Consider the following 26,092-nt stretch of genomic DNA (forward strand, 5'->3'; position numbering starts at 1 on the left):
CACCTGCAGGGCTGCGCCCTCTCACTATTGACACTTGGGTGCAGTACTGTGAGCACGGATCTCGGCGTTGTTCGTCCGATCGCTGGAGGCCTAGCCTCACGCAGGGGAGGAGAGTGGGGCGCGGAGCTGCACTGAGTGCTTCCAGCGCGGCTGTGACCCGGGTTAATGAGTGAATGTCAGCGAATCTGGGCACAGATGCCGAGTGACCTCCGACACGCGCTGCTGAGCAGCAGCGAACAATACACGGGACAGCAATGTTCTCTGGTCCCAGTACACACAGAGCTGCAGAGTGCACGGAGCACACGTGCGCACAAGGCTTGGAAACAGTGTCAGACTGGCCAGAGCAGCAGGGCGTCCAGATCAGTATTAGACACTGAGTATATTGGAAGGACTGAGCAGCAGAGTGCACGGAACACAAGGTCGTGCAGGAAGTGTGCACAGAGAGGAAGTGGAGCGTTCCGAAGTGTGCAGACACAGCAGTTGGAGAGCAGTGTGCACTGATTTCTCAGGGAGCCCCAGAGCGCCGACCGTGCCGGGGAAGGGAAGAGGAAGGAGCTGCTCTGAGAAGCTCTTAAACTCCCAGCCCGGCTCCTCCCTTCTCGCACCGGCTGCTCTCCTGCATATATACAGAGACCGGCACTGCGTGCACAGCTCTCCTCTCACACCAGTCGGACCTGGGGCTGCTCGGGCGACCCGGATTTGCCCCGCACGAGGGACTGCTCAGCTGTCCCTGCACAGAAGGGTGGTCGCTGGCCCCGCCAGAGAGGGGCGATCCCCTGCCACGCCCCCTTGGATGGTCGCCTGGTCACTTGCCCTCTGTACCAGCCATATCTACCTGCTCCCTTTCTCCCCACCCCACCCCATTCAGCTGTGCAGTTCTAAGCCCACGTGTACTTACCTGCCCTTTCACCCAGTGTAGCTAGGTCACCCCCTCGCCCAGGTGTAGCCAACGCTCCAGTCTCTGTTACTCACCCTTCATCTGTGTGTTCCGGTCTCACTTCCATCCCCGGGGTGTACCATCTCCCCTGCTGCCCATGGTCGTTCTTAGGAGCCTCATCACACGCCCTTGTGCACTTACCTGACGTCGTCGCCCAGGTGGTGTTGCCATTTTAGTGCAGCGGCTAGTGGGGTTTAGCTGCCTCGACTTACCCTCAGTGTGTCGAGCAGATTCCCTCCCCCAGACGTACACACCTGCTTCCCTCCTGCCCCACAGGTGTGTTCGGCACCCCTTCCTCCGCCCAAGTGTACAAACAGAACTCTTTAAACTTCCCCCCTGCTGTTTCGAAGCCAGAAGTACTCACCTGGCCACTTTCACTCAGGTACACGCACCTGCGCTCGTATCCTTCCGTGGGCGCTCCTGCCCGCAAACACCTCCACTCTCCCTGAATGTAAATGCACTTTAAGGCGCCACGCCCTGCTCCCTGTGTACTTACCTCCTACCCACATGCACAGAGGTGTACTTGCCTGTAACCACTGTCCACGGTACACTAAGTTGCCTTAGCTTAGCTGCCTCCTGTTCCCAGGTGTGCCTTCCTGCCCTTCCTGCTCCCACTGGTACCAAGCCCCGTTGCCATGGAGGCAGGCTCCCTCTCCCTGGGGGTGCATGCCTGCATCCTTCTGCTCTTCGGCCTCCTGGCCCTGCTCAGGATGTGCAGCCCCGCCGCCCTCCTCACCCCGGCCCGCCTGCTGTACCTCGTGCTGTTGGTGCTGCTGCAGTGGCTGTGCCACACCTACCTGCCCCCCGCCCTGAGCATCGCCCTCCTCAGCGTGGCCTGCTGCGGGGTCATCGGCATGTCAGCCCCCGGCAAAGCGCTGCCCGTGGCCGGAAAAACGGTGTTCGTCACAGGTGAGAGCCACGTGTATATTATGCACCTAAGTTACTTATTTTGTAGTCTCCCATGTATGGCCAGTACCACTGTTCTGTACTGTGACGTTCTGTACACTGCATGCTGCAGGGGGTGTGCCACCGTTCTTTAATCTACCGCTCTGGGTACTCAACGCTGCACAGTCAACACAGCAACTCTTTCTGAAGTCCTCTGTGCGTCCCCTTCTGCACAGATATTGCTCGGGCCTGTAGGTTGGGTTCGGGCCTTTACCAACCATTATTGCCCTCTGTAGTGGCCTATAATTTAAATTCCTAATGCAGTTTCAAGACTGGCAATGTGGTACAGTACTCTACTGGTTTAGTCCGTATATTGCAGGTACTGCCCCAGCTCATTAGTGATTGGTACCTTTCACACCAAGTGTACTAACCATCGCTATTTGGTATCTCAAAGTTACATGTTGTTGCTCTACCACTTAGGATAGAACATAACCAGTTTAAATACCCGGGCAAATGGGCCTCTAGAGATGCTGTGTCTCCCTCTGAGAGGCCGCCTTGGAGAGAGATGTGAAACACTGGAGCACGCTGCCGCTCTCGATAGTGGGAAGAGCGCAGATGTTTAAAATGATTGCACCACCTAGGCTACTTTATGTCCTACAAAAAAAGCCCATGGGGGATCCAAGATGCCTTCTTCGCCAAAAATGATGCACTACTGAGGACACTACTGTGGACAGGTGGTCCCCTGCTTAGGGCATTGGCTGTGTTGTAGCATCCCAAATATGACGTCGGGGTAGCCCTGCTGGAGGTCGGAAAGTCGTACGAGGCATTTCAGGTTAGTGTAGTTAACAATTGGGCATACGTAGGAAAGGACGACACAGCCTTCGGGGTGGATGGACGGGGTATGGGCAAAGAGAGCTATTAACAGGCCTTATATGGGGGTAGACAGGGCCCCATGCCGCGGTCAGCCACCTAGAGGGCGATGGAGGTGTGGTGCTGGCTGAACAGAGAAATTAAATGGGTTAAGGGGTTGACCTAAAAAATGCCAGACTGGGGCTAACTGGCAGGCTGCAGGGTTTCCAGCGATGAGTCGGCCTCTCTAGGCTGGTTGAGGTATGGGATGTGAATGGTATAATCCCATGTGAGCACTTGCACAAGGAATATCGGATGTCCGCGACACAATAGCTCAGATATAGACAGCTGAAGCATGCTCTACAGGGTGCATATCCAGGGACAAGGCGACACAAGAAGAGCCCCGTTGGAATTGAGGCTATTGGAGGGCTCAAAGGCAAATTCATTTATATTTGGGACGCTTATGAGGGACACACAGGCAGCTGGTGTTGGGGCAAATAGGCAAGTTGCAGGCACAGGCTCCCAGACTGCCCTGCGGCCAACCCTGAAGGTGCTCTCATGCTGCTGGCAGCATGAAAGTAGCATCAGCATTGGCCTGTGCACCCTCGATTTGTGCTCCCCAACAGACTAGGAGCCTGTCTCCAACCTGGCAATGCAGCTCGGGTTGGAGACAGCTCAGTGCACATAATGGTTTGGCTGTTTTGAGATGGCTGTCTAGATCCATATGTGCACTGACAACAGTGCACATACCACTCCCCCTTGTGCCTGTCACCCCCATGAGCCCGCCCCTAGACTTGACGCTATTGAGAAAAATAAAACGATAATAAACATGCTTTATTATTGGTTTAATTTCCACGTTTTGTAGCTGCTGCTGCTGCTGGCAGGGGGGCAACACTCCTCGCCATAGTGGAGGAGCCACCGCTGCACGCAGGGGGCACTGGGGAAATTGAGGGAATGGTGGGAAATAGATCTGGGTGGATTAGAGGAGGAGAACCGGTGTACAGTGCCGGACTTCTCCTCTGAGGTGGTGAATAAGGCACTGTATGGGCTAATTCAGCTGCAAATCTTGCGCAGAGTGTATTGTACGAGAACCCTGCTGTATAGAATGGGAAAGGTAGGGGACGCGAAGTGCCTCCAAAATTGCGGGATACTTCTTTCACACCTTGTGGTGCTTCCCTAGGGTGCACCCTTCCTTGCAGAGGTGGCCACCTCACTGGGAGATGCAATTGGGCGACTAGTTGACATGCAGGCCAAACTGGCACTACTGGGGATATAAGAGCCCACAGATGCGACCAGATGTGCAAAAACTTTAGTGAATATCAGGTGTATGGGGGCAAAAACAGATATAGCCCAAAGATGAGGCAGTGGGATCACACCGAGTGTGCAGGATTGGGTGTCAGGGATGGACAGAAGCATGCAGATGGAGAGAGAGGTGTAGAAAGGCAGAGGCTGCCCGCAGAAGTTTAGGGAGATGTGGAGGGTCTGGGAGTCGGGCAGCGGCAGACGAGTAATTGTGGAGGGAAACCGGGACACCTTGGAGAGGGAGAGTGTGAGATGTTGAGCACGCTTTGGGGTGGAGGGATGGGGAGGGCATACGCAACGGCCTCGAGCCGAAGAGCTGGGACGTGTCTCTCAGCTTGAAACAGTGTTGCTGGAATGGGGACTGCATGTTTTCTGTTCAAGGTTTACTGGCTGTGGGGACTGGTGGGGAGCGGGAAGGTCTGCGATGGGGTCATGCTCTGCATGAAGTGTCATTGCATTGTTTGTTGACTGTTCCAAGTCACATAGCTTTATTCGGTTACTTTCAACCATAAAAGCAAACAACCAACAATTGAGTAAAAAAGAAAAAGAAGTTTAGTTAAAAAAGGGATAAGAATAAAATAGAATAACATATGTTCAGCCTTAAAACACATAAAATTACTTGCCATCAAAATCAAAATCAAAACGCACCTGACCCCCTAATATCTATCATTTAAATTAAACATGGGGTTTTATTTCAATCTTAGGTGCATAATTAAAATTTAGCAGCTAAAACACTTTTTCTTATGTTTTTTTTTTTTTTCCTTTTAAAATTTGTTCCTCATCATCGTTTTTCCCCAGGGAACTGATACATATATGCCAAGCAGCTACAATAAACTTGCTAACCGCACAAGATAGAGGGAGGGACGTATCTGTTGACTGTTGTCTATCTATAACAAACATAATGAAACAATTACAGTTTGTGACATGTGGAATTATCCACAGTTTTTCTTTGTACCTATGGAATTTCTCTTAGCTGGCACTTCAGGCAGAGAGAACATACAAACCACAAAAAAAGAAAGGAAAAAAAATGACTGAGCTAACAAGAGAAGTCTGCATTTCTGAGGTCACAGACATACCAATGGATGGAAAACGACACAAAGTTGTCATGTTTTACACAGTCCCACATACGTGTGAAAATTGTGATTTTTTAGAGAAGTTATCTCGCAAGAGGTGAACAACCAGAGAAAAATTCTACATTCATTTGCCCATAAGCACGGAAAAACAATAACATAGGTACATTTAAAGAGAACAGTTCTGCATACACCTGCTGCCTTGGTTTGGCCTAATTAAGAGAAATCTTTCTTGTAATTCACAGAAAAACTGCACAAGTAAAGGCAAAGGGAAATTTCACTAACTGAATAAAGCGTGAATATTAGGAACTGTGCAAAAGTTTGTAGCTGCGGAAAAAAACTTTGTAAACTCGATTGCATTGGGGGCGGAGGTCTTGGCATCAAATTCCACACGCTCAGGAGCGAGGTGCAGAGGAACAGAGGCTCTGGCGTCAGGACACAGATTCAGGGGACACAGGATGTGTATGAGAGGTTCAGAAGATCTGACATCAGGGCACACACACTGAGGAGCAATCTGTATGGGGGGATGGAAATACTGGCATCAGGCACACAGGCTGAGGAGCAATGTATATGGAAGGATGGAAATACTGGCATCAGGGCACTCAGGCTGAGGAGCAATGAATATGGAAGGATGGTAATACTGGCATCAGGGCACCAAGGCTGAGGAGCAATGTATATGGGAAGGATGGGAATGCTGGCATCAGGCACTCAGGCTGAGAAGCAATGTATATGGAAGCATGGGAATGCTAGCATCAGGCACTCAGGCTGAGGAGCAATGTATATGGAAGCATGGAAATGCTGGCATCAGACACACAGGCTGAGGAGCAATGTATATGAGAAGGATGGGAATGCTGGCATCAGGCACACAGGCTGAGGAGCAATGTATATGGGAAGGATGGGAATACTGGCATCAGGCACACAGGCTGAGGAGCAATGTATATGGGAGGGATGGGAATGCTGGCATCAGGGCACTCAGGCTGAGGAGCAATGAATATGGAAGGATGGGAATACTGGCATCAGGGCACACAGGCTGAGGAGCAATGTATATGGGAGGATAGAAATACTGGCATCAGGGAACTCAGGCTGAGGAGCAATGTATATGGAAGCATGGGAATGCTAGCATCAGGCACTCAGGCTGAGGAGCAATGTATATGGAAGGATGGGAATGCTGGCATCAAGCACACAGGCTGAGGAGCAATGTATATGGGAAGGATGGGAATGCTGGCATCAGGCACACAGGCTGAGGAGCAATGTATATGGGAAGGATGGGAATACTGGCATCAGGGCACACAGGCTGAGTAGCAATGAATATGGAAGGATGGGAATACTGGCATCAGGGCACTCAGGCTGAGGAGCAATGTATATGGAAGCATGGGAATGCTAGCATCAGACACACAGGCTGAGGAGCAATGTATATGGAAGGATGGGAATGCTGGCATCAGGCACACAGGCTGAGGAGCAATGTATATGGGAAGGATGGGAATGCTGGCATCAGGCACACAGGCTGAGGAGCAATGTATATGGGAAGGATGGGAATACTGGCATCAGGCACACAGGCTGAGGAGCAATGTATATGGAAGGATGGGAATGCTGGCATCAGGCACACAGGCTGATAAGCAATGTATATGGGAATGGCAATGATCCTAGAATCATGACCGGCCTTGACAGGGATGCTAAATGTTTCACATAGCTTTCTTGCTAGATATTCTCAGATATGTAAAAATATGTAAATACAGTGAAATTAGTAATAATAATTTGGATTTTTCCCCACTGAACTGAGAAATATGTGCCTATTCACTTTTATGTATGTAGATTTACGTTTCTCCTCCTGTACAATTCAAGGGTTCTGCAAAGTTCAGGAGAGGATACAAATCTGAAGGACTAAAGAAGAGGAGTTCTGCTTTTGAGTCATATGTGAGGGCAGGTATTAGACACCGTCCTTCTTAGGCTGAACGGTTCCCGGTGATGAGGGAACCAGATGCATTTGGCAGCCACACACTGTAGAAGGATGCTAGAGCCAACTACTTCCCTTAAATGCACCTACTTCCTGTGTGGGCTCCGTCCTTTGCTTTTACCAACCCGGTTATTCTTCGGAAAGTCCACTCATAGATAAACCAAGCATTTATTCCAGCCACTGTGTGTGTTGAACGCACCAAGGCCCTATTTGCCCAGGGCAAACCAGCTGCTTCTCTTGTTCACCCAGGACTCAGATGGCTTCTAGCCCCATCTCCAGGCCCTTTACCCCAGTCTTTACCTCCATCATTGGGTCTCGCTTGCACCGAATCACAGCCCCTCAAAAGGGAAGTAATTACACTTCCAATAAACACACATTGAAAACGTCAAAAGGTTTGTCTTTTGTACAATACTTGCACACAGAGGCACACTGGATGGGGTGCCACATGCACACAGATTCCCAACAACACGTTCAAAGGTCACCATGCACAAGGACAACACACATGCAGGCCCCAACCACAGTGATGGTGCAGGGAAAGCACAGCTCACATACATGCATCTCTGCCTGGCTTCCAAGTGAACTAGTGTCATGTGCCATGTTAGACCAGTCTTGGAAGAATTAGTGAAGCTTGACACTGGACCATGTTCCTCTGATGCTCAACCAGTCACGAGGTCGTCCATTCCACATAACACTCCTCCTGTATCTCCATAAGGATCTGAGCTGAACCGAAATGAGTTTTGCAAAGCACACAAATACTCAAGGGGTTCGTGGCCCTAGAGACTCAAAGTAAGAACTTCTGGATTTTAAAAAGGCCATAGTATAACATATCCAGGTTATGGAGAGGAGAGGGCGGGAGAAGGGCAATTCATTTTGAAAAAGCCAAGTCTTGACTTTCATCCTGAATAAAGCATGATTTGGCACAAATGAATGCAGCAACTGAGAGCCATAAAGCCAATCCTACAAAAAATCTGGACACTTTAGACCCAAACAATTTCATACATATTGCAGTGCTGGCAGACAGTGATCTGCAGCCATACAGCCCTCTGCGTTATTGTAACATTCTGGATCCCTATCGGCTCTGGTTCAGCCAGGCCATGGGCCAGAACCAGCTTCAGAACATCTGAGACAGCCTCACGAGGACTGCCAGCGACAGGAAGGGACCGTGTGGTTATTCTCAGTTTTTCCCACTGACTGCTTTTTGCTATAATATTCGACACCCTGCATGTATACTCCATATCACATGTTTGTGTTCTAACATTCTCCCTGCTCCTTCGTGCTCCTACAACCCCCCAGAGGTGTATCACATATCCTTTGCTCTGCTCCATCTGTGTGTACATACGCACCGACTCTTCCCCCCTAAAGCCTGGTGTGTTTTGATTTCCCCAGTCTCACGGCAGAGCAAACATATTTCGATCGCTCGGCTCTTCCTTAGGGTCGCCAGGCAGATCTCTAACTCTAAATTAATCCTGAGTGTGCACATTCCTAAGGCTCCAGATGGTGCTTTGTGCTTCTATGGCTGTTCTTGACTCTCCCGCTGCTGGGATTTCTTTGCACTAAACATGGTGTAACCAAGGGAGGTGTGATGTGCTTGCTTTGCCCGTGGGATACTCGGATGTGTAATATGTATCCATTACTATTTCTGGAAAGCAGAGATGTGATATTTGAATGCTGCAGTACTCTACACTAAAGTGTGATATGTTCAGTTGCCGCTCGCTGCTGTTGGTTCTTGTTGTGCCCCCAGCCTTCCTCTGCTTCAGATCTGGTCAGACATTACTCACGGGCTGTGACCCAGGACTGCTGCATTGCACCCGGTTGGGCCCGTCAAGCTTATCTTGCCTCTCTCCTACTGGATCGGCTACGTCTCCCGCCCCCCACACCCCCCAACACACTGCAACAGACTTGGAGCATAAGAATCAGGATTTGGGAATTACAGACGGGATACATGTGTACGGGGAAAATGGGAACGTGGGACACAGGTCAGGCCAGGTAGAAAATTGTTCAGACCCCAGAAAGGATTTGAGTACGGATACCTAGCTAGAGAAGGCGCCACCAAGGAAATGATCAGGCCACTCTGCTTTAAGCAAGCTCTGGGCTCAGCTCAACAAAACTATACAAGCGCTACAAGCAACTTCTTCCCGCCTGCCCTCCACTAGCAAAATCAACCATCAAGGATGGTGGGGAGTAAACAACCCTTAGGGCATGAGGTCTGGTGGATCCCCAAGCAACGAGCTACAATTAACCCCTGACCAGGCTAGGCGCAGGGTCAGAACATCTCCCCCTCTGTAGCACACCTTGCAGAGCCAACTCGCATGTATATGAGGTACACACAGGTTTGGGAGGAAGGTCGCTAGACCCCATTTATAGTGAAAACTCTTCACTCATTCTACTCCACACTGACTGACTGATCCAGGGCATGTGCACGGACACCCCGCCCACCTTGAGGCCCGTGGCCTTGGGCAGCTCTGCACCAAACCACAAGGGGTCCAAGGATGTGGCAAAGATGCGCTTTATAAAACATTTCATTTTTACACATTATGGGCCTGATTATGACCCTGGCGGACGGCGGAGGCCGTCCGCCAAGGTACCGCCGCTGAATGACCGCACCGCGGTCAAAAGACCGCGGCGGCCATTTAGACATTTCCTCTGGGCCGGCGGGCGCTCTCCAAAAGAGCGCCCGCCGGCCCAGAGGAAATGCCCCTGCAACGAGGACGCCGGCTCAGAATTGAGCCGGCGGAGTTGCAGGGGTGCGACGGGTGCAGTTGCACCCGTCGCGTATTTCAGTGTCTGCCTAGCAGACACTGAAATACTTTGCGGGGCCCTTTTACGGGGGCCCCTACCGTGCCCATGCCATTGGCATGGGCACGGCAGGGGCCCCCAGGGGCCCCGCGGCACCCCCTACCGCCATCCTGTTCCTGGCGGGCGAACCGCCAGGAACAGGATGGCGGTAGGGGGTGTCAGAATCCCCCATGGCGGTGCAGCAAGCTGCGCCGCCATGGGGGATTCTAAGGGCAGCGGTAAACCAGCGGGAGACCGCCGGTTTGCCTCTTCTGACCGCGGCCGAACCGCCGTGGTCAGAATGCCCTGCGGGGCACCGCCGGCCTGTCGGCGGTGCTCCCGCCGACCCTGGCCCCGGCGGTCTTAGACCGCCGGGGTCAGAATGACCCCCTATATCTGTTAAACTTTCAGTATTATACGTCAGGGCTGCGATCTCTTTCCATTGACTACTTCTCGTCTGTGGAAGTTGATCTGTTTCCAGGAGAATATTTGTTTCTGTGCGTGATCGGCCCCAACGGAGTGATAATGTCTAATTACTCCTCATTTTGTTCACTGGCCATTACACATCCATGTTTCCATCACCGTTTGGCTTACTTGGACCCCAGCCCATTAAAACAGCTGTCTCATGTCAGGTTAGCACGCTGCTCTGTTCTACCTCCAAATGCTCTATTGGTCATACAGCTCACTCAGATTCTTCCCATAAATATTACCTTTCATAAGTCACAGTGACACCCATGCAGGTACTGGTCTACTCGTCGTCTCCGCCATACACCCACGGCTCGCTTGTCAGGAGGGAGTGGTGTTGCTTTATTGGGTTGCAGGTCACCTGTCGCACAGGCCTTTGTGATCTCTGATAGGTTAGTCTAAGTTCTCTGTGCTGTCTTGTACAATTACAGGGACACCTTAGACAATGGCTGGCTAGTCCTTTCACAAGGAGATGTGCTTGAACTGGGAATACATGCAGTCCTCTGCCTCTGATCTTCCTTGAGAGCAAAATAGAAGAAACCATGGGATGTCCAATTACATTTCTTCTCGATGGGTCTTTTTTCATGCTTATACAGGACAGCATCCTCACAAAATAACATACCTAGAATTGCATACTCTAGCATCTCATTGAAAAAGAATGAGAAGATGGTAGTTCTCACCTCTTCTGTTTTTGACCGCAATGTACATTAATCAATACGAGTGAAGATGTGAGCTTCTGCACTGAAGGTGGGGCCAGGTATCTGATCTCCATATAGTCTTCCTGGGGACAAATGGAGAAGTGATTTGATTGAGAACTATTGCAACACATCTGCAACTGTCTCCAACAAGTAGCTCATGAGCTACTAGTAGCTATCACACTATCCATAAATAGCTCTCCTGTTTGTAACCTAGCCTACAAAAACGGAAAAGTTTATATTTAAAACAAACATGTAGACTTGTCTGATGTGGTTAGTATTAGAATTCTAATAATATTCGTAGCTCTCGATGATTTTCATCAACATAAGTAGCTTTTCCTACAAAAAAAGTTAGATACCCCAAAGCACAGACAAAAAAATCACACTGACAGGAAACTTAATTCTCCATTAGGCAAATTTACTGCTAGATAGTTCACAGAGATCCATTGATCTCTAGCAGCTTTGCAGTAACCGGAAAGATGGCCATCTGAATTAAGGAAATGAGTTGAAGTGACCTGGACAGAGAATCCATCAACTAAAGACATGGAATATTTCCAATCTGTTGTGTAAAAAGGAAATAGTTAAAACCATATGTTTTTAGCTGAGGATAGCGCTACCTGTAGTGATGAACTGAACTGGTGTAGGTTGTGTACGGATATCAGGACTGTGGTTGTAAACTTAAATCACAACACATTCTACAAATGCATTAGCACTACACTTGTGTTGTCATGAGTTTCCACAAACTTCATTGTATTGTTTAAGATGCCTTAATTAAATTTGTATTCCTTTTGTATTAGGGTCTATTAGGAGGCAACGAGGGTAATAAATATTTTAATCTATGTAACACAAAACATTTTATGTGGCATCCAACTAATAGTTGTAACCTCATAGTAGTTACAATAAACTATGTGGAACATAACTAACTTTTCAAGAACAGTGTTAAAGTAAAAATGTGTCATTACTTTTGTTTCGGAGGTACTAAAATTGTGTGTGATGCAGTGTCATACTTCTGTATACATTTTGTAATAAGGCTTTATCAGCAAATATACAAATACATTGAGAGTTATATTTGACATAAATATTTAGGCCTCTGTAGGGACAAGTGTCCTCGAGCTCTGTGGAAAGCCATACTATACTATCCATGCTGACTTTTTCTGAAAGATCCTGCTTTTATCCCAAGTGGACTCAAAGACTTTCAGCCTGCTTGAGGGGTTGACTGCTCACTAGCAAGTCATAGAGCTCTGTTGAAATGGAGGTGCACTCAAAGATTACTTTATTTCACAGAAGAGGGTGACTGCTAACCCCCTGCCACAGGTTATTCCCATGGTCCCCTCATGGGATTTCACCTGAACTACATCTCAATTACACAATGTGAAGTAATGGAGTAAACCGGGCTTTTTGCGTAGTAAAGTGAAACACTGGACATTAGGATTGATTATGCCAGTGTGAATTAAATTTCGCCAAAGCCTATTTTTAGCCATTTCCATGCAATTTTCCACCCGGAAGCGACTGGGTGAACAATTTGTAATGCAAGCTAATTCCACAAGTGTTGTAATCAGAATAGGAAGCGTAATTACCGTTAAAGTCCCTTCAAGATTACCAAGGCACTCCCAATGAGACAAAAAATCATGCTTGCCCTTTGTCCTGTAATACAAGGCATTGGTTATTTATCTGTCTCACCCGGAAGTGACACATTCAGTTCTGGTGCCCTCAGCGGCGCTGTTTGCCTTGTGTGACTACATGGCTGTATTCAGTACTATTACCCTGTAGTGCCTGGGTACATATATTTTGATTGTCCTACAGTGCGCTGAAAACTTCCCATGCCCACTCGTGGTTGCACTCAGTTAAATTGCTTTGCAGTGTCTTGGTTGGCTTGTGGTGGCCTGCTGTGGATGTATACAGTTGACTTATTCTTCAGTGGCTGTACTTAGTTCTGTTGTCCTGCTGTGGCTTCATGCAGTACTTTTTCCCTGAAGTGCTCTAAATATTATTCTGCTATACTCAGGTATATTGCCCTCCAGTGTGTCTGTATTCTACTACACAGCTATGCTTTGGTTAGAGTCATTAACGTTGCCCTTTAGCAGCTCTGCGTAGTTATACTGTCATGCAATGAGTGACTCTGTTCCATTGGCCCTCAATTGCAGTACTTTCTAATAATGCAATGCTATTACTTTTTTTACTCTACTCAATTAGTTTTCAGTTGCAGTCTTGTGATGACTTTATCCAGTTCCATTGCTAGCAGTGGCTGCGTACTTTTTGTCTACACCGCATTAGCAGTATTCTGGGTGTTTTTTGCTCTATTTGCAGATATGATGTTCTGTTGTACTAATCCTTATCACCCCGGGGGGACACTGCGCTGCTACAGCCCTGCTGAAGTGTGTGCCTTTCTGCTGTCCGGAAGTGGGTGGTCCCGTGGTTGTGTTCTGTGCAAGTTTAGAAGGGTGCAGTACGAAAAAGAAACGCCCGCAGCGGGCGTCGTCACTCCAGCGGCCCCTCTGCTGTCAGCGGCCATTGCTTTGCCCCGAAGAGCAAGCGTTACCTCCGAACGCCACGTGGGACTCATTCGTTAAAATAAAGCAGGAATGTGCCCAGGTGTTCCGGGAAGGGACAGGGCGCTCTTATTTGCATTTCTGCCAAAAGAGTGATTTCATCCATCACACGTCAATGTGACTGAACCTTAAATTCACTCACATCTCCTACAGATAAGCACTGGGAAACGTAATCGGTCTGCTATTGGTTGCCAAGTTTGCCAATGTATGTCAGTTTAAAAAAAAAAATATATAAAGGGATTACTTATTCTGTGCAAGTGCACATTGTGCAAGACATTACTGCTGTCACTCACAGTGAAGTTAGGCAATAGCTGACTTGTGCTGACCCTGGGTTCCATACTGTCTACTGTGGTGGACATGACCAAATGTGAATGACACTCTGACAGACCAATGGATGAAGGGAGATGGTTGAAAGTCTCTGTGAGAAGTGTATTATATATATAATAATATTATATATATAATAATGTTTACATCAGAGGACCCTATTAACAACCAAATGGAAAACAGTACACTAGGAGTATGGAAATAAGCTCCACTGAAGTTAAATAGTCAGAAAGAAAGTCCCTCAGGACGTGGTGTGCTTTGTGTGACTATTATTTACTGATTTTTTGTGGAATGTGTCTGTGCACTGACTGTGGTGAGTTTTTGTCTGCAGAAATGTAGTCCTTCCGACAAGGACCAACAGGGAAAAAGAAGAAGTTATGGCTCTGTTTTTATACGAACCCCACAATACACTGAGGGAATATAAAGCATGATTTCAATTAACTGTGTGCGGGTTGAGCGAACTGTACCGAGAAAATCCTGAGATGATTGAGAACAAAGAGGGCCTCTTACCACAACATTTCTCAAAATTGTTGCAGACAGTTCTGAAGAGGAGACTAACGAACTATTCCAACAATTCAAAGTCTGTCATAGTACCCAGCAACAGTACTTCCATGGGTTCAGTTTGGTCAGTAAGATTGTTGGGGGGGTGAGCTTCGGAGTTCCCAATAATCATGCTGCACATAAGGATCTATTTACTAGATTCTCACGTAGGGTAGAGCAGCAGCAATAAATGCTGCACTGCATGAGACACAGAGGGTAAGAAAGAGCCATATTTACAGAGATATGGCACTTCCCCTCCTCTCTCTAGCACTGGTGCCCAATCAGGTAGCTGTGCACCACGCACACACCTTTGCACCATAGTGCAAGGCTGTCTGCATGAGTCTGGCATAGGTTTTGTACAGGGAGGATACCCCCCAGTACAAAATGAAATGCTTAGACTAACTTTAAAAAGTTTCCCTCTTAGTATGTGTGCTGTGCAGTACACATGCTGTTGGAAAAAGTCAGAAAACAAAGAAGAAATAAAAGCATTTTGTCCTGATAGTGCCTGTTTGAAATGGCACAAAACTCTATGTAATTGTTTTTTAGTAAATATGGTTGTGCATCAAAAACGGGGGTGGTAGCATGGAAACACCCATGCACCACCCATGGAACTACTGCTTGCTGCTGAGTAATGCAGAACAGCTTTTTTTCCTGATTTGCCTTACTATCAGCAAAATGTTTAGTGAAAAACAAGTTTTGGACTGGGAAGTAAATTGGGGAAAAATATTTTGCATCGATTTGTGTCAGTTTTGTGATACAAACACAGCAAAATATCTTAGTAAGTATACCCCATAATGTTAAAATGCATTATAGGACAAGCAGGGGCACGAGAGGGGCTCCAATGGCAGTGAAAAGGGAGAGAAATGTGGATCGGTAGGGATACCAAATGAGAGAAAACTCATTACTTTGTGAAATAACCAACATTTTTATCATTTTTTTTCTAATCCGAGAGAGGGAGAGTGTATGTGCGTTTTAAGTCTGTGTGTGTAGAAACATCTAGTAAAAGTAACAGACACCTCACCATACCCGACTCAAAGCACCTGTACACAACTATTCAGCACAAAATACATTTATTAGGGAGGTGTAACACTCCAAACATCCTGCCTGAAGCTACGCTTCTGACTATTTCTCAATGGGTGTGAAGCTTCCACACGCCTGTAAGGCATTTGTGTGCTAGAAAATACTGGGTGTATAAAGAACAGTTGATGGATGGAATGTAGACCAAATCAAACATTCACCCCCAGTCACAGATCTGGGTTAAATCCATCAGTTTTTTTGCTCACCATGCTGTTCCAATTTGCACCTATCCATATGCAAATCAGTCTTGACCCTGTTCCCCATAGGAACAGTACAGCCCACACTGCCAGGCCAAGTCCTCCCTGAACCAAAAACAAGCATCCTGGGACCGATTTCGGGGTATCACCCCTCTTCAGCCAGGTTAGCTTAAATCTGGTGGCATAGTGAGCATGGGACCCACGTCTGGGCATACCCTTCCCACTTGGGGCAACAAATGCAAAAAGAAAAGTTGATGGACGGAATGCAGACCAAATCAAACATTCACCCCCTGTCACAGATCTGGGTTTAATCCATCAGTCTTTTTGCTCACCATGCCGTTCCAGTTTGGACCCAGCCATGTGCAAATCAGTCTTGACCCTGTTCCCCATGGGAACAGTCCAGCCCGAACTGCCAGGCCAAGTCCTCCCTGGACCAGAAACAAGCATCCTGCGACCGGTTTCGGCGTATCACCCTTCTTCAGCCAGGCTAGCTTGAATCTGGTGGAGATACCCTGAAACCGGTCCCAGGATGCTTGTTTCCGGTCCAGGGAGGACCTGGCTTGGCAGTTCGGGCTGGATTGTTCCCATGAGGAACAGGGTCAAGGCTGATTTGCATATGGCTGGGTCCAACCTGGGGTGGCATGGTGAGCAAAAGAACGATGGAATAAACCCAGAACTGTGACTGGGGGTGAGTGTTTGCATTGTTCAGCACTCCGTCCATCATCCTTTTGTGCTGATAATACTGAGTGAGCACACAGGAAAATTTATTTGTGCTACAGAGAAAGTAGTGCCTATTGGATGCAATATTTCCTAGGGGAAAGGATGGAAATCAAATATCCTATGTCAGTTCTGTGGGTTTCAAGGTTTGCAGCTGGTACACTGCATATAACCCCCCCCCAAGGCTCCATAAATGCCTTTAACACTCAGTGAGCAAGTTGGTATACTTATGAAACTGAATAAACCTAACCTACGGGGTGAATATACTATTTTATTTTAAAGTTGGATGGAAGCCATCGCCTGTATGAAGGGCAGCTGCTTCAAGCTCAACTCTGACAAGACAGAGATCCTCATCCTTGGACCGTCCATATGATCCACATCAGCCTGGGATGACTCTTGATGGCCGCCGACCCTTGGCACCCCCCCTCACCCCTACAGACCATGCACACGTCTTCAGCGTCATCCTGGACTCATCGCTCACCTTGACTCGTCAAGTCAACTCAGTCACATCCTCTTGCTTTCACACACTCCAATTTCTCTGGAAAATCTACAAATGGATCCCAAAAGTCTGCCACAAAACTGTAACCCATGACCTGGTTACCAGTAGACTCGACTATGGCAACCCCCTCTACTCCAGTACCACCCATCAGAACCTCAAGAAGTTATAGCACATCCAAAATGCCACCTCCATTCTCATCATGGACAGTCCCCGCCACAAACATATCTCCAATGACCTAAGAGACCTCCACTGGCTCCCTAATGAGAAGAGAACTAACTTCAAGCTCCTCGTTCACACCCACAAGGTCCTCCACGACCTAGGACCCACCTACCTCAACCACCGCATTACCTTCTACCTCTCCGCTCAGCTCAACAAGCACTAGCTACTGTACCCGGCATATGGAAGACCTCAGCTGGTGGGAGATCCTTCACCTACCTCACGGCAAAGAGCTTGAACACCTTGCCCCTGCACCTCAGGCAGTCACCATCACTACCACAATTCAAAAAGGACCTTAAAACCTGGCTCTTCAACTGAAGCTCAGAGGACAAGTCCCTTAGCACCTTGAGACCCTTACGGGTAAGTAGTTGCACTTTATAACCCTGATTTGATTTTATAAGTTCCTCCTTGCTGATGATATTCAGGCAGCTATTCTATAATAGGGAATTGTCAGTAGTTCTCTAAACTTTCCAATTTTCAGAAGCTTTTGTCAAAACAACCTGACTGCTTGATGTAGTGATTTAGTTCCCTGAAACCTCGCAAATAATTAATTGATACTTATGGTATCAATTCATTATTTTCAACAGATGAATAGTGCAATTATATTTATACTTATTTTTCTAATGACATTTATGTATTAAGCTAATCATCATATAGCTATGTATGTATGTATGTATATGTAAAGTTCATGGAGCAGATGCTGACTAGCTTCCAGCACGCCGGAGGTGCAACACTGCGGGTGCCTTCCCTAAACGCACCAAAATCTTCAAGCTCTGAAAGAATTTTGTGATGCACACAGAACTCCAGATATCAGGTGTTCAAAACCAGTTTATTCGGTCAGCGTGAGGAAAAGGTAATGTGTTTCGGTTGCACCCACAAGCTTGTTCACGTCATATCACGTCCATTGTGCCCACCCTCAGGAGGATGGAGGAAGCTGTTTGCTTTTGCTTGGCAGGAGCTGTGATAGCTCCAGCCGAACAAAAGCAAACATAACTCTGCTCCCAGCAAGCGGGAGCTAGAAAAGTGCTCCAGCTTGCTGGACGTGGAGTTGTTCCCACATGCATGGCGCTGCTGTAGGCCCTGTGGCCAACCCTTGTCATGCACAGCCAAAGGATGTGCATTGGCATGGGGTTGGGTGGTAATAGAGGGTTGGCTGCAAGCCATGCAGCCAACCTCTACCGCACATGGCCAAAGGCCGTGTGTAGCCTGGGGTTGGGTTAACATATAGTAATTAAAATTAGTTTACCTTAAAATAACCATAGAACTTCACTGAAAAAAACAAAAGTTAGAGGGATGTTATAGTTAAGAAATAGAATTAAAAAAAAATAGAAAGTGACAAAAAAAACAAAGGTTACAGGTACATTATAGTTAGGCTCACATTTTAAACTTACAAAACCATGGAAGTTCACCTGTTATAGTTAGAGTTATATTTAGTAACTATAACTTGTTTCCTAAGGTAATTATAAAGCATGCCCTAACTCTGTGCACTGCTAAGTACCCTGGATATTACAGCACTCATGACATGTTTTATAACATCATTGGTAATATCACTGAAACATTTGCAGCACAATTTTTGATGAGAAAACTGTGCACTGTGCATAATAGTTACCTTAGGGCATGAGTTATAGTTATTTGAAATAACTTTAACTATAACTGGGGAATTCCTATGGTTTTGTATGTTTAAAACGTGACGCCTATAAATAATGTCCCTGTAACCTTTGTGTTCTTTTAGGTGTCAGGGCTTTCCTTATACATAAGGTTGATTTCTGGGACTTCCGGAACACGGCCTGGACCGCTGCGCCACAGCTTCCACATTCCGAAAAAGTATTTATATATATATATATGGTTGTAGCCACTCTGTAGTTATAGTTGTGATTCACAGTCCCGGGTATAGGAATTCCCTGGATTTTGTTTATCTGTTGTGGCTGTAGTTACTTGAAATTTCATGGAATTTTAGGAAACTACTGCAGAACATAGTGATGACAAAGCTTTATGTGATTGGCTAATGACTGCCTTTACTAAAGTTAAAGGCAGTCATGTTGTTTAAAGTACACTTTGGCTGTGCTCTGTGGGCCCTTAGATATGGGTAAGTACTAGGTTTTATATTTTTTCTTACCTAGTACTACTTTATTAAATTGGCAAAGGTAGGGAAAATTATTTATTAGTTTCTATATTTTTTTTAAAATGTACCACTGTAGTTCCTAGGAAGTACATCATTACTAAAAAAAAAAGATGTTTAAAAAATTTAAATACACTATACTACACTATATTTTACCAATATAGTGTGCTACAATGTACTTTATTTTTTTTTACATAGATAGGCCCTCCTTACAACCCTGGCGGACGGCGGTAAAATTGATAAAAGTACTGCCAACAGGCTGGCCGTACTTTTCCCCATAATATGACATTGGCGACTTGGCTCAAGCCAAACCGCCATTCTATGACTCTGTCCTCCATGGCGGTAACAGCCGCCGGGCTGGAGACTTCAGTCTCCAACCAGACGGCCATCACTAGCCCACCCACAGGATTATGACCCCGCCTACGGCCATGGTTTTCGTGGCTTCCTTACTGCCACAAAAACCATGGCGGTAGGCACTATCAGTGACAGGGAATACCTTCCCTGTCACTGATAGGGGTGTTCCCTTCCCCCTCCCTCTCCCCAGGCTTCCCCCCACTACAGACCCACCTCCCAACATACACGCACCTTCATGCACCATCATAAACACTCATATACACACTCATGCCCACATTCATCCACGCATGCATACATCCATTCACACACACAGCCGCTGTGGGTGCTTGCAGTTGAGGGGGTGCATAAACACTAAGCAGGGCGATATCTGTCCTCCCCCAGAGACCCTGAACCTACACATACACGCCCTGCGGTCAACCCATGTGCATGTCACCTGAAAGGGTGGAGTCTTTCTTTTCAATATGGCTAGGCCCCCGATTCTTGATGTAAATCTGGCCTGTGGCAAGGTGGTATAAACCTAACTTCCCAAAAATTGACAGTAGGACCCCAGGAGATGAGTCTCTAGAAGAAGGACTATGTCTGTGCAGAGATGGCAGAGGTACTGTACTACCATCCTCTGACCTTGTTCCCCAGCCCATTAACTTTCCACTTTAAGACTGAAAAGTGTGGTTCAGCTAAAACCCTGATGTGTGCCAAGGGTGTGATGTCTCACAGTATTCATAAGCATATCTACAATGAGTCCCTTTGTGATGTGCGCACGCTGCTCTCTCTCTCTTGTGAACTAAAAAAAACATACACAACAAAGACCTGATCCCTCCCCGACTCCCAACACCAATCCAGAAGCACAGAACCCCATTCCACAAAAAAAAAAAAGCTACTCGCGAGACAAGTATGAGAGGTCTGTTGCTGAATCAACCCCCAAAGAACAGCAACCACCACAGATGCACCAACAAGCTCTTAGTCATTCTTGCCATGGCTCTAACACCACAATGCCCAACACATGTCTAAGCTGCCCTCCTTGAGGACTATTGGGGTTTAGCATCAAACGGCACCTGCATTTTTAGTGGCAATCTGGTGCCAACTAGTAATGGAGTTAGGAGAAGTGACTTTCTGGTGATAGTTTTAATTTTATTTTTTGTTGGAACGTACCATTGCCTAAATTGAAGGGGCTTGGCTCCTAAGAAGGCTTGAGTGTCTGAAGGGAGGGGATCTTAAAGAGAGTTAGTGTACAGGGCAAACACTGTACACATCAGTGCATGCCCACGTGAGAGTGGTTAATTCCTTACAAGACATCAGCAATTCACAAACTGTTCAGTTCAAAGCAATTGCTGTTCATAGTTGCTGTTTGGCCACTAATGTGGTATTGAGGGAGTGGAGTCTCCATTAAGGAGTTGTGCACGGGTAGAACAGCATGTGCAACAGGTACTTACCTACACATGTGTGGTTGGTTTCCCATAAGAGGTCGGCTAGTCATGAACAGTTCAGTACAGTATGAGTACTGTGCATAGTAGGGACTAGGCCAACTAAGGGGACTTGACTGTCTGAAAGGAGTGGGCTCTTCGTGAAGACTTGTGTACTGGGCGAAGTCAATGAGAATGGGCTTGGGCACTACATCTGATTGATTACCCACAAGAGGTTGGCTTCCTACAAAGAGTTTGGCACAGGACGAAGGCTGTGTATAGTAGGGGCTGAGCCACCTGAAGGGGCTTAGGTGTCAAGAGGGAGTGGGTTGTTCATCACCTGTGCCCACAGGAACTTGTGTTTTTTTCACTGGTCCCTTGATACTGCTTTGTGGCCCACAGTGGACCTCCATGTGATCACACGGGAGTCCAGCTGGACCTCATGGGGTCCATGCTAGATCCCAAAGGATTACCATGGGCCTGCTGACAGAAAATATTTCTTTTATATTTTTCTGGGAGGGGGATTTGAGGGGGGTCCCTTTGGTACTCTCCCGTAACTGTAAGGGGCCAGTGTAACGCTACCCTTCCTCGTATATCTTCTTTTTTTCCCCACTTTTAGCACACTAAAACTGAGTCACCTTGCCCTATAATGGCGACATCTCTGTTTGTGCTGCGTTCAGCCAAACAGATTGCTCAGTCCTACTGGACTGATACTGAGATGGCCAACAGGAAAAGAGCCTCATTGCTAATTAGATTGCTCTATTTTTCCAATTTACAGTACAGCTGGAGAAACAAAGGACTCCCGGTAGGACCAATCGTCCAGATATCACTAACTTTTTACATAATCTCACAAAAATGGCTGAACAAATCACAAAATGTTCACTTTCTGTGTAAAGATCTTGCTTTTTGCAAGATTTAGTGTAATTCTGTTAACCTGTATTTTTCTTAAATGCCCTGAAGTATGCAGGTTTGGGCTGTACATACACTATAGATGTTGTACTAGACCAGTTTATGACCACACAGTTTTCCAATTTGATGTGTGATGGTGCCGCACCAAGGGTATTTCATGGCGGAGTTTCACACGTCTGACTGGCACATCTGAATGATATTGCTGTTATAGAGACAGTCCTACAACTTGCTGCCAGTGCCTCTAAAAGGCTGACAGGATGAGCGCAGAGTTGAACAATACTCTATTATACTGGAGGCTGACAGACTGGTCCTTCTGAATGCAAACAAGACTGGTATTGAGTCACTTACAAGACAAGCTGTCAGGCTGGTGCCTCAGAAGGTAGTCTTTTTCCCCTATTCCAGGAACACCGAGACGGGGCAGGTGATGCCGCAAACTTCGGACAGGTCCCAACTCAGTAGGAACTCCGTTACTTGGTGCTTTACCTGATGCGGCCCATCCACTAGTATGAGGAGGGTCCCTGCATTGTACTAATACTCCTTATTATAGGTTATATTTACACATAGGATTAGGTAGTTTAGGTCCTGAAGAATCGCGTTAGATCCATAGGACATCAATAGCGAGAAACATGTTGACCTTCTGGTGAATCGTACAGGGGATCCTGTGCGTACAATTCCTAACCTCAAATTGAGTGAGGAAGTGAATAATATTTTGGGGAGCGTAGACTTTGTTCTTTTCTCTCCCCGCTCTTTGGTTTTAATCATGACAGTGGTTGGATTATTTAATAAAATTTGCCTAACCTCTAGTTATTTTTAAATAGAATTTTTCCAATCCTATACCCTATTCTTTCTAAACCGGGCATATATCTCAAAAGATCTCCGGCAAAGAGCCCCCCTTGAGGGGCCCGTCAGGCATTGCAGCGCCGGCCTGATGTGGAGCAAAGCCCGAGGATGAAGCATGTCACCTTTGGTGAGTGAGGGCTCTTGTTCCAAAATAATTAATTTTCCAGGGACCTGGCTTTCTTTCTTCTTTCTTCTCTCTTTTTTACGATCTTTTCCTTAGATCAGGACCCAATGTGGTTTTCCTGATTATACTTACGTTGTGGAACTGTGTATACCTTGTTTTTGTACAGTCTTTTTCCTTATTCATCCTTTTTCTTTCTCCGAAAGCAATTGAATCACTCTTCTTAGAGATCCCCTTGAACCAATTTTCCAATGCACATTCTGAACCTTTACCACCTTTCCATTATTCCACACACTCCTGCCATTCTATGTCTTGACTGACCATTTTCATATGTTCTGAAAATTTAGACTCCCCTGATCTTTTTATGCTGTGTTTCCTGACCTTCACATATCAGAAAACCCTTTGCATTGACTGCTTGGGCATCCTCAAATTTCTCAAACTGCAACTCCAAAATAAAGCTTCCTTTACACTCTCTGTGCCCTGGTCCGCACTTAACTCCAACATTCAAGGTTGTTTAATAATACAGACTGCAACCCTTCTGCCCATCTGTCAAAAATTGATTGTCACCACAACTCTCAGAGTATGGAGATAATCTGATTGAGTTCTTTAACTGTATACTTTACATTTGTCAATGTTGGCTGAACTCTTTATTTCAAGACTGTATCCACTTCTGTACAGTATCATTGCTCTGCAAGAAGTACATCAATGTTATCTAACCCATGACTGGATAGGATCAACTTAATTTCTCCAAAAGTTAGTTGAACTTCATTGTCTGTTACCAGACTTTAAGGAAAACTCTCTCTCTCTTTCAAAAACGACCATAAGAAACTTGATAACTACCTTGGAAGTTGCCTTGTCCATTCCTTTAAGTTCAGGCCATTATGCCCAGTGATTGATTATCACTACAGTTAGCTTCTGTTAGACCTGGCACCTCTTGGTGTGGTTTCCCTGTACTTTTAGCTTCGGACCTCCTGTTTTTGGATCCTGTGCTGTAGTTTGTTTTTGCTGGTTTTGATACCCTGGGCACTTTACCACTGATAACCAGTGCTAAAGTGCAAGGACTCTCTATCTAAATGATATTGGTAATTGGCTTTTGCATGATTGGCATATTTTATTTACTGGTAAGTCCCTAGTAAAGTGCACTAGGGGTGCCCAGGGCCTGTAAATCAAATGCTACTAGTGGGCTTACAGCACCGATTGTGCCACCAACATGAGTAGCCCTGTAAATATGCCTCAGACCTGCCACTGCAGTGTCTGTGTGTGCAGTTTTCAACTGCCAGTTCGACCTGTCAAGTATACCCACTTGCCAGGCCCAAAGCTTCCCTTTTACTACATGTACGTCACCCCAAAGGTAGGCCCTAGGTAGCCGCATAGGCAAGGTGCAGTGTATTTAAAAGGTAGGACATGTACTAGTGTGTTTTACATGTCCTAATAGTGAAGTACTGCTAAATTCCTGATGAGTCTTCCTGGGCTAGAGTGGGAGGGAGGAGCTGACACCTACACTTGAAAAGGCTGTGCCTGCCCCTCACACAGTACAGTCTCCAACCCCCTAGAGTGTGCCTGGGGCAGGGCAAGAAAGAGGCAGGGTCTTGCACACTACAAAGACTTCCTCTTTGACTTTTGCCTACTTCAAAGGCAGAAATGAGTATAAGTATTGGACTGCTGACCCCACAACTTTAGATTTACTGCTGGATCAAGAGGAACCTCTGCCAAGGAGAAGAGCCTCTTGCTTTGCTGTGTTGGTCTGCTGCTTCTGCCTTAAGAGGGAAGGTACTGGACTTTGCTTTCTGAAATGCTGCTTGTGACGTTTCTCCAAGGGCTTTGACTTAGCTTGCCCCCTGTTCTGAAGTCTCAGGGCAATTCAAATACTTAATCTGCCAGCACCTGGGCTCTCTTGCTGAGACTCCTACCCTGCCAAGTGGTGCCACATCCAGGCCCTGGGCAGTTGAAAGGAGAAACTGGTAAACCCAAAGTGAAAATCCATGCACCAGATCCGAGTGGCAAAAAAATAGATGCAGCACCTGCACAGAGGCTGAAGAAATCGACGCATCACTGGTGAAAGTGACTTATCACCAGTTCAGCGCAGATTCCTCAGAGGGTAATGTCCACGGCCACTGTGTCAATTTTCTTAGTTAACATCTCTCAGGAGTCTTACGTTGCAGCCAGTACCTCCCTGAGCGAGGGCTCCCAACCATCCGGTGCCCTTTGTTCATCTTCTCTGGGCTGCTGGGTCTTGAATGCATTGTGGTCCAGTCGGTTGGCTTGGGTACTCTTTTTCCCCTTGTCTCGGCCCATTGTCCCTTCAATTTCTGTAAGGGGGTGGATGCCTGAGGGTCACATCTTACCTCCATTATCGTACAGTACTCTTATGCTGGTGCTCTGGGCCAGGCAATAGTCCCTCTCCAGAGTCCTAAGAGCAAGAGAACATCGGGTGGATGATGGGCTGCCAGCTCGTTTTGGGTGCTATTGGGGTGGGGCCTCAATAGGCCCCAGGTGTCTCCCAGTCTTACCAGTAGTTGCGGGGGGTATACAGGCTGATGCCCTCGCTTAACACTTCACGGACAGCCCCTTTATCAGGCTGCCACCTTTCAAGACAGGCAAGGAGGTGATGGGTGCCACCCAAGGCCCGGTCTTTGTAGTCTGTTCCCGTCCAAGGTCAACCAGCAACTTTGTTCTGTGCGGCTGAGGTTTTTGCCAAGGGGGTCAGGCTGCACCCCCATGAAATATGCTGTCACTGCAGTGGAGCGCTGTAGGGGTATATGGACTCACTGTGGCTCTCCCCTGACTGGGCATTCTTCTCACAGTAGACCCACTGGTCTCCGCCCTCTGAAGATCTCATGGCTGGCGGTTCTGTGGCATCACTCGCATCAGCTCTGGGTCACGTGCTGTCTCTTTATGGCACTCCAACTCCCAACTTACACGGCCAAGCTGTGTGGCCGGATGCTCTCCAGAGGTCCCAGGTTGGTCTTGTTCAGGACTGCTCGCTTGGGGGTGAAGGATGCCGCCAGTCATTGTCGAAGCATGAGGTGCCATCTTGGAGGCAAGCTTTGAGATTGGTGCCCCAACTTAAAAACAGAACTTTACAGATTCCTCAGGTGTTCAGTCATTCTGGCCGCCTCCGGTTGCCGCTGCCCATCGCCAGTCAACAACAAGGGCGTCACCAGCCTATGGGAATCCATGATAATACATTCTGGTTCCACCGCCGGTCAGAGCTAATGACGGAAGAGTCATCTTGGATTGGCGTTGTAGTCGCACCCTCATGAAGTTAATTTCTTGTTTGCACTCCTCGGAGCACATG

At 47.1% G+C, this 26,092-nt stretch overlaps 1 protein-coding gene across 1 annotated transcript in view; it reads left to right on the forward strand.

Moving 5' to 3' along the window:
• The first annotated feature begins 654 nt into the window (after positions 1-654).
• Positions 655-26,092, forward strand: part of HSD11B2 (hydroxysteroid 11-beta dehydrogenase 2) — a 462,059-nt gene continuing 436,621 nt past the window's right edge. The window contains exon 1 of the mRNA XM_069217606.1: positions 655-1,846. Within this exon, the coding sequence (XP_069073707.1) occupies positions 1,573-1,846 (274 nt within the window). The 5' untranslated portion in view covers positions 655-1,572. The remainder of the gene's footprint in view (positions 1,847-26,092) is intronic.

This window comes from Pleurodeles waltl, chromosome 12 (genome assembly GCF_031143425.1).
Source record: "Pleurodeles waltl isolate 20211129_DDA chromosome 12, aPleWal1.hap1.20221129, whole genome shotgun sequence".
In the NCBI taxonomy this organism is placed as follows: Eukaryota; Metazoa; Chordata; class Amphibia; order Caudata; family Salamandridae; genus Pleurodeles; species Pleurodeles waltl.